The 9,498-nt window shown below is 42.4% G+C and overlaps 1 protein-coding gene across 4 annotated transcripts in view; it reads right to left on the bottom strand.

Annotated features, from left to right (window-relative positions):
* Nucleotides 1-5,061: 5,061 nt before the first annotated feature.
* The window catches only part of GRB14 (growth factor receptor bound protein 14), a 76,790-nt gene continuing 72,353 nt past the window's right edge, over nucleotides 5,062-9,498 (bottom strand). For 3 of the 4 annotated variants that reach the window (XM_075001233.1, XM_075001235.1, XM_075001234.1), the window contains one exon: nucleotides 5,062-5,693. In XM_075001233.1, coding sequence (XP_074857334.1) covers nucleotides 5,547-5,693 — 147 coding nt within the window. In that variant the 3' untranslated portion in view covers nucleotides 5,062-5,546. The remainder of the gene's footprint in view (nucleotides 5,694-9,498) is intronic. The other variant, XR_012646401.1, reaches the window with a different exon arrangement.

Below are 9,498 nucleotides of genomic sequence, written 5' to 3'. Positions count from 1 at the left end.
AATGCCCATGCCACTGGCAATTCTTGATCCAGAAAGAACCACCATTTAGCCAATTATATATCTAATGCTGTAGTATTTAATAGGTTAAGCCTATGGGCTTATCAATGCACAGCCACAAAAAAAATCCATCATGGAACAAGAAATCTGGCCTTTTGTACATTTTTATTCTATACTGATTTCAGAGGAGAGACCAGCATTTCTCAAACTGGGGGCACTGACTGAAAAGGTAGTTGCAGGGTGTTTGCAAGGTTGCTTTAAGGGGTCACAGTATTGCCATCCTTACTTCTGCTCTGGCTTCAGAGCTGGGCAGCAGGGCTACATCTACATAGCAAAGTGCGGGAATCAAACACAGGATTCCCCCCTTATGAGAATTCTGTATAAGGCAGGGGAGGAAAAGAATCAAAGTCTTCAATTTTCTTCTTCTCTGACTGCCCCCCCAAGAAATATTCAAAAACACTGGGGGGAGGGGGTGGAAACCTGAGGGGATGGAGAAAACTGCTGGACCCAGGCTAGAAAGATACTTCTGGCTTGTGAAGGACTCTACCTAAAACCATATCTAAGATGACAATATCTAATCCATTATTTTTAGTAAATCCCAGTTTGTATTTCTCACTCATCTGCTTTGTTCTGTTTTCTATCCCTTTAACCAATGAAAATGCACTTCTTTATAGTTAAACTTCTCTTATTACATAACCTAATTTACACATGCACAACCTCCTCCACATTGAAGGAGAAAACAAATTTCATATAATTTTGGTTTTATACTTTAAGGCCTGATCTACACTAGGGATCAAAGTTGATCCCAGATACACAATTCTAGCCACACCATTAGCACAGCTAGAATCCAGGTGTCAGGATCAGCTTTGTTCCCTGCTGTAGATCAGGGCTCTTGAGGCTCATGATGACATCCCTTACTCCCTGAGGCAGTGTGGAGTACCAGGGTTGAAGGCTAAGCCCAGAGAGATCAATTTTGCCACATCTTCAATGACATGGCCAAACTGAATTCTAGCAGATCGATTGCAGCATGTCATACCCACAAAAGTATAGACATACTCTAATGGAAGCAAACACTAGGGGCTCTGGGAAGTCCCTTCAGCTGAATCTTCCCAGTGCTGAGTGTTTTAACTCTGCTTGGCTGGAAGAGGCCTATGAGCCTGGCCCAGCAAGACCAGGTAAAGGGGACCCAGGCTGTAAGAACAGGCTGATTCAGTGGTATTTTAGCTTATCAGGTGACAGCCCCAGGGTGGTCAAACCTGTCACAGCAAGAGAGCTGCAAGATTATTTTAAGGGGTCACAGTATTGCCACCCTTACTTCTGTGCTGCCTTCAGAACCAGGCAATCAGAGAGCATCAGCTGTTGGACTGGCGCTCAGCTTTGGAGACAGCACCCTGGCAGTGCAGAAGTAAGGACGGCATGGCATGATACTACCTCACTCGCTTCTGTGCTGCTGCTTTCAAAACTGATAGGCAGAGAGTAACAGCTGAGAGCTCAGCTCTGCAGGCAGGAGCACAGAAGTAAGCCTGACAATACCATACTATGCCATAGTTACTTCTGCGCTGCTCCTGATGGCACCTCTGCCTTCAGATCTGGGCTCCTGGCCAACAGCCAGTCCTCTCCAGCTGCCCAGCTTTGAAGGCAGAACCACCACCACCAGTGTAAAAATTAGGGTAGCAATAACACAACCTCCCTACAATACCCTTGTAGGTCCCCATCCACAACTCCTTTGTCTCAGAACCCTATATTTACAACACCATGAAATTTCAGAATAGCTGAAATTCTTAATTTAATGATTTTTAAAATTCTGTGACCATGAAATTGACCAAAATGGACTGTGAAGTTGTTAGGGCCCTAGTTAAGTCTGATTTGACGCTTTCCAGAATATGCCTAACTTAAAGCATGTGCTTGAGGTCTGTCTGATTTGAGCAGATTAAGCGCTTTGTAGAATTGAAGACTTACCTCTTACATACAAATAATTTACATTCTTAATAAAATTATTTTTTAAAATTGGGAAATAGCAGCTGTCTTGTGCAAATTTATTTCTGTCCTTTGAACAAACTGATTATATAAAGAGTATAATAATACAAATTCTCTACAACCTCCCCACTCCTTAAGACCACAGGAAAACATGGTCAAAGGAGGAGGTTTTTCTTTAATGTCTTTTTATTTCCATCAGTTATTTATTGTTCCCCATCCAAATTCTGCAATGAACATTGAATTCACTTTTCAGGAGGTTTTCTGCAACAGTCAATGCTGTAGTATCAATGTGCATCTCAAACATTAATGAATCCCCATTTTACTGAGTGCAACCGAGGAGCAGAAAGATTGCAGCCAAAATATACACAATGTGCATTAATTATGGTTCCTCAGTAATTGAGCACCCCACTTGACACATCTTGGAGCATTTTGTTTTTTGCCATTGATTTCAACATGTTCTGAACTTCACCCTTATATGTTCCATGCCCCTAACTAATCCTCACAACATACCTTTAAGGTAAGGCTGTCATCCTCATTTCGCATATCAGGAAGCTAACAGACGGATCGCTCAAAGTCACATATCAATTAAGTGGTAGAGTCAGCATTGGCACTCATGCTCTCCAGACTGCCCTCTTAATTTGGGTCTCCAGAAAATGAGAAATATATAATTATAGTAAAACCCTGAGTTACATGGCGGGTTGTGTTCCTGCAGCCCCCATATAACTCAAATGTTTGTGCAACTTGGAGGGCAGATGGGAGTGAGGCTGCTGCTTGGTTCCCAGCTCCCCTCCACTGGCAGACCCAGGAAACTGACTGGCCCACCAGGGCTGGTCAGTTTCCTGGCTGCTTCTCCCTGCCTTCCCCCAGCAGTGCGGCTGTCAGGCTGACAACCATGTGACTGGGAGAAGGCAAGGAGAAGGGGCTGCACAGCAGCATCAAGTTGTGCTTAACTCATGTTAAAGTGTCACATGCAACTTGAAGCTGCACGTGGCCAGGGTTTAGTGTAGGGGCCATCTGCCAAAATTTTGGTTTAAATGACAACATCGCATTGAGAGTCTATGGTAGAGGCAGAACTAAAACTAAGTTATCGGGGGTGAAATTAATGTTATATTCACTATATGGCTTCCAACTTTTACCCTGTGTGAACACTAAAGCAGGGTCTACACATAGAAGTACATTCAAAATTTCTGGCTCTCTTTTGAAAGAATGCAAAGAGTGTCTATACACAGAACACATTCTTTCAAAAAGAAACCGAAGGACCACAGTGCAGATTTCAAAATCCCTATCCTGATCCCATTTTAGGAAGAGAATTCCCTTTCAGAAGACTCTTTCAAAAGCATACACATGTAGACGCTCCACGGCCTCCTCTTTCGAAGATGAGTCCTCCACAGCGCCAGCCAGCTGGAGCATGGAGAAACCCTAGTCTGCAACAGCGGGGTTCTATGATCGCAGCATCTGGCCACCCTTAAAGCTGTATGGACCCAGAAACCCTGTAGCAGGAAGCTGACAGCATCCTAGTTACAGGCAGACCACGAGCCAGGCACAGAATGTCCTCCCAGTCCTCACTGCAGGCCAGATGCCCCACATGGTGAACAGCCAGCCACCCCCGGAGCCCCAGGGCCTCCCCTCAGAACCCTTGCAGGAGCCAAGGCCTGAAAAAAGGGCCTCCTCCTGGATTAAGCCAGAGCTCAGAGACCTCCTGGGACTGTGGAAGGAGGAGGAGGAGGTAGTTCAGGAGATGGGGGTAAAGTGGTGCAATGCTGCAGCCTTCGGCCGCCTGGCCCACACTCTTGCCCCTCAGAAACACCCCAAGTGGACCTCAGACAAGTCCAGAGCAAAGTGCAGGAGCTTCAGCAGGGGTACACCGGGGCTTGGGACAAGGCCGGTTGCTCAGAGGCAGGTCTCGCAATCTGCCCTGACTGCAGGGAGCTCTGGGACATCCTGGAACCCCAGAACAGCTCCCACCGCTTGTCACCCTCGAGACCTTGGCAGATCAGCTGGACCTGGAGGCCCAGGAGGAGCTAGGACCAGCAAGCCAGGGCCAGGAGCCATCCCTCTCCACAGAGTGGCGCAGTGACGAGGGGCACCTCATCATTGATGTGTCCTACCAGTCGTCACCAGACCTTGGCTAGGGACCATCTGGTAAGCACTCAGTGGGGTATGCACCTGGCTTGTGGAGTGGGAGTGACACAGCTGCCAGTGAGTCACATACATGCCCCGTGATCCCAGCCTGGACACATCCTAGATGGCTGTGGCCCCTGGCACGCCATGACATCCGCCAGTAACACTCAGCATCTGCCCCCATGGACAGCACCGTGAACCACAAGCACAGCAAGAATCGGGCAGGGATGGACCATACACAAGGACTACCCCACATGGGCGGGGACCTCTCTGAGCTTGCAATACCCTATGGCTGCCATGCCTTTGGACAGGCGGATGCTCCCCCAGGGGCAGGAAGCAACATATGCCAACTGGCTGCCACCACTGACAGTAGAGGTTTCCTTGCTCCTGTTAGTGGCAGCAGCCGAGAGTCAGGCTTTCGACTGCCACCACTGACAGGAGTGGGGAAACTAATGAGCTCTGGCTCACCAGCTGTGGCCAGTTTCCCAGCTCTGCAAGCAGAGGGGAGCCAGGAGCCAGGCTGCTGCCTGGTCCCCAGCTCCCCTCCACTCGCTGGAGCTAGAAAACTGACCAGGGCTGGTGCCCTTATCAGTTTCCTGGCTCCCCTAAGTTGCATAGGAAATTTGACTCACACTGGGGTTGCAAAAACACAACCCCACGTAAGTTGGGGGTCTACTGTATCCTTGCTTCCAAAACAAAACACCAATATCAGGTCCCTCTAAAATATTTATGGAAAAGTAAAAGATTTCACATATACACATTATTGCATTACAAAATAAATATATGCATGTATATATGCATATCACTTCCTAATCACTATAATCAAATGTGATTCTAATAACTACTTAAAGTAGAAAAACCTACAAAGAGTAGCAGCAATAGAGCAATTCACAATACAACTGATCCAGAATTAATCAATATATTAGGAATAATTTTAATTAGTTAATTCAGGTCACAAAATAGCACTAAAATATAGCGCAAAATAATTTTATTTACAAATTTAAGAATAACCATCTTCTAGAGTTTTTCCCACCCAAAGTTTATGTTATACTCTACAGTGTGCAATAGCAATTGTGTGTGTATGTAGGAAGTATTTCTGAATGCAATTAAGCCATTTATTAGTCATCTATTACTAATTAAGAGGCAACCTTCAATCTCATTTTGGTAAATCACATTGCATATTAAAAATATTTGTTTCCATTTGAAAAAAAAGATTCCAGTACTGCAACATTACATGACATATTTTTTTTCTGAAGGTCATTTGACTGCAAAGTTATTTTGTGGTAACAATTACAATGCAATGTACTTTCTGAATGGAGTGTACAGTTTTTTCTTTGCATTTGAAATTTCCAACCATTCCAATGTAATGACTTTTCCACTTCAGAAACTGTCTTTGAGAAAGAAAGAAAGGAGAGGCTAGAACACTATCTGGTGAACAACCTGTCTTTTGGTTAAAGAGCAATTCTGGCACAATAATGTTTTAACTTGCACGGTAACACTCCTTTATTAAGCTGGTAGAACTCCACTAGCTGGATGAGATCAGTAAATCTGGTGTGACCATCATCCAGTGTATAGAATGGCTTCCCATCATCTTCCAGCTGCAAAAGGGAAGATACAAAAGATAACAAAATACTACTGAGCTACAGCATTTCAGAAACTCAAAATATGTACTTTGTTGATCTTTAATGAAATCAGGACTTGTGACATCTTGGGGTAGATTCATGATCTTGAATTACTTATAGTCCGTGGGAAAGGGGAGAAGTTTAGTATTCATTCATCGCAAATTCAAAAGTGACTAGTACAGAAGAATGCATTCTTTAACTTCTTGTTAATTTTAGGTAAATGCATATGGTAAAAGGGACATAAGGCTGAATACGTAATAGAACATTAAGACTGCTAACCTCAGCCTATTATGCCTTTGCTTTTATTCAGAAAGAACATCTGATGATCACACATGCAAATATTTAACCGGAATCATAAGAGCCTCAAGCCTTCATGGAACAAGAAATCTGAATTTATGCACACTGTCTCTCTGAACAAAGAGATCTTGTCAAACATTTTTTGCCCTACATTCGTTATATCCAATGTTCTGTGTACTTAGTATATTCTGTGTAGCAGCAAGTGCCAGAATGTTCATAGCTACTATTCTGCACTGAAGCAGAGGGTGCTGCAGAGGGTGCTTCCAGGCACGAGCCTGTGTACTGTAACTTACCATGTTAGTGGCAGCCATACATATGCTAACATGCTAATCACAGGAGGCACGAGGGAGGAGAATTCGAAAATACCTATAGTTTGAATACCTGGGCTGACAAAGATTTGCAAGGAATATTTACACTTTTAAACTATTATAAATAAATAAGCACACAATTTTAAGCAAATTCTTTGGCTAATAGAATATCCTCAATCAGCACAAAAGTACAAGGGGGCTTCAGATTTCCCAAAACATTTGATACTTCTCAGTAATATTGATCAATTAATGAAAGAAAGAAATTTATAGGCAGCAGAGAGTAGTGCACAAACGATGACCCTGAAATTGGGCTAACGTTGTAGCTTCAGTTACTGCAGCATTAAGAAAATATGTAACTATACTTCTGGAAGGAAGAGAGTACGTTTTCTAACCTGTATTTAAGATTTCTTGGTGGAAGCAGCAGTTGGATTGGCCCACAACTACTGGGTTATCCTACCCATTCTAAGTCTGGAGGCAGCTCTAATTTTTTTCCCCCCCAAATTCACCAATCCAAGGCAAACACTACTAGGTAAGGAAGTATTAACAGCAGTCATTTGATGGGTCTCAACACTTATTTTCGAGCAAGAAAAAGTGCGGTCATCCATCCAACGCAATAAAATGCACACAACTATTGTGCTAGCATGAGAGAGACTGCAGAGCTGAAACATTCAGAAGAGCTGAGGCATTTGTTAATCAGGAATTAAAATTTATCAATGGTTTTTTTATACCCTAACCTCTATTTGCTTTGAACTGAATCTCAGTTCTTCAGTAGATTAATGAGGAAACCATATTGTCAAAGAACCTAACACATACAGCATGTTTGCAACACTGTTATTCAGAATCATCAAGCACTTATTAAGAGGGTTGTCCAAGAACTAGTATAATTGTAACCCTTTTTCACTCAACCTGAACAGTCATTAGCTTTCTGGACGTTAGAAAAGCAGTATATATGGTGATTAAACTGGTAGCGGTAGCCCAAAGACAAAGCGTAAATTGGGAACGGAACATACAGCAACGAAGGATTTTTTTTTAAAAGGAATGTTCAAACGTTTTCATAATGAGGTGTACCTCAATGAAATAGAGAAACTGCCTGCTACCATATCCCCCTTCTAATCACCCCATCAGACATACATTTGCACAAAAACCATGCATGAACTGCTAAATAAATTGCTAATATTGGAGAAGTTGGAGAAATTATGCTCTACAACCATTAAATACAGGAACTACTTTGGTGTGTTTTCTCAGATCTAACAGGCTAGAATCCTTGTGCAAAAGCAGAGAATATTAACAGATCAATTCAAGTTTCATTCATCTAAAACTTGGCAAAAACCTCTAATCCTTTTGGGATCTAAAGCATCTGAAGCTGAATTCCTAACTTGAGTGATCTTTGGTAAGTGTGCTGATCATATTTTTATATATATATATATATATATATATATATATTTTTTTTTTTTTTTTTTTTACACAAATAAAATGATTTGTTACCTTGAATCCTGGGAAAAGCTGAGTTGAGGAAATAATTTGGAGGAACAAATATCCTTTGTCTAGGATTACTAGGCCACATTTGTCCAAGCATGTCACCCTCCCTTATAAGGAATTAGTTAATGGAGATGATAAAACCATCAGAATTAAATAAGAGGAAAAGCTGTTTTTTTTTTTACTTGGAAAGCAGTTAGCATCTATTTTTAAAAAAGCAGAACATGCTATCCTTCAGACAATTGGAGGATTAAAATAATCATGTGTTCTTTTAAAAAAAGAAATCAAAGTTTCAATGCCCCTGCTTCCTCCACTGAGATCAATATCTTCCTATACGAGGAGCACTCATGGCAGAGGTATAAGGAGGAGGGATCAATATTTGGAATGGATGAGAATTTTAGAATACTTTCCTTCCAGACCGATATTTTAATGAGGCTCTTTCTGTGCTCTCTCCTTCTGGCTGGAACTCTTCTGATTTATGCTATTTTTTCTCACGATTTTGGTATAAGATAAAAGGGAAAGTAAAGGAAAAGCAGTTTATAAGAATCTATCTTTTGAAGTGATACAGACAAAAGTTACTCCATTTCCAAAAGATAGGAATAAGTGTGCTGAGATCTTCCAGATCATTCCTTGGAAAAGTTGGCTTGGACTCTTGATGGCAAATGTTACTAAGCAGATATTTCCTCTTCCTTGATCAAGAATCCCATTCCAGGAGAGAAAGGTGTTAGTAACCATAAAGGACGAACAATACTTGTAGGTTTTGTACTATGTTTCTGTTTGGAAGAACAGCCTACAGGGGAGTGTGAGAAAGGACTAGCTTTTTGAGAAGGGAAAAAGGGGCATGTCTGGGTCAGAGAGAAGGGAAATTTTCTTTAGAGAAAATGAAGTTTTCTGCATAGGAGAAGTTAAAGAACTATGGGGCCTGTTTCCTGATAGGGAAAAGAGGAAGTGGTCTCTGAAGTTGGAAAGTCAAAGGAATGTCATCCTGATGGGACTGAATCATTCACAGTTTTTGTATGGAACCCTAAAAGCTGTTTTCGGCTATATACCATCGGCTCTAAGAGTTGGATACAAAAACAACTGGATACTGGAGGTGAATCCTCAGTGGCCCTGTCTACAGAAAAATACAGGATGGGTCCAAAGAGGAATGACACAGGTACCAAGATGCCTCTCCTTGGATAATTTGGGCTTGTGATACCACCATCCGATTTGTCTAGGCAGTGCAAAACTGTAGACATTTCTTTCCACTGCCATTGGTTCTCCTTTGCTTAATGGTTCACAGTGCTTCAGGGGTTACAAGCTGGTTTCCAAGCAGATCAAGTTCACTGAATCCTAAAGTGTTTCAGCTTCAGAGGGAGGTTTCTAGAGTGCTGACTTACAGGAGCAGGGTGAAGCATGGAAATACCAAGAGTGGGCCTTTGAAATCTCTCAGTGGAACCACTGAGCACCAGTGAGTCCAGGGACAAAGCATTTGGGGAAGTGCCTGGTCTGGCAGAATAGACAAAATCCTGAAAAACCCGACAGGGGACGCTGGCCTGGAGATGGTGGGTTTAAAAAAAAAAAACACCTAGGAGGGTGTTTCTTTGGGAAAAAGGAAGTTGTATTTGTCGCTCCCCACGTAAAGTGCTAGAGCTAAAGCAGGCAATGAAAATGTATGTCAACATACAGCAGAATGGACAGAACGTGGAATAATTTTAATG

The sequence above is a fragment of the Carettochelys insculpta genome, chromosome 8 (assembly GCF_033958435.1).
Source record: "Carettochelys insculpta isolate YL-2023 chromosome 8, ASM3395843v1, whole genome shotgun sequence".
Lineage (NCBI taxonomy): Eukaryota > Metazoa > Chordata > Testudines > Carettochelyidae > Carettochelys > Carettochelys insculpta.
The sequence above is the reverse complement of the archived record's forward strand: the minus strand, read 5'-3'. Positions and strand labels throughout refer to the sequence as shown.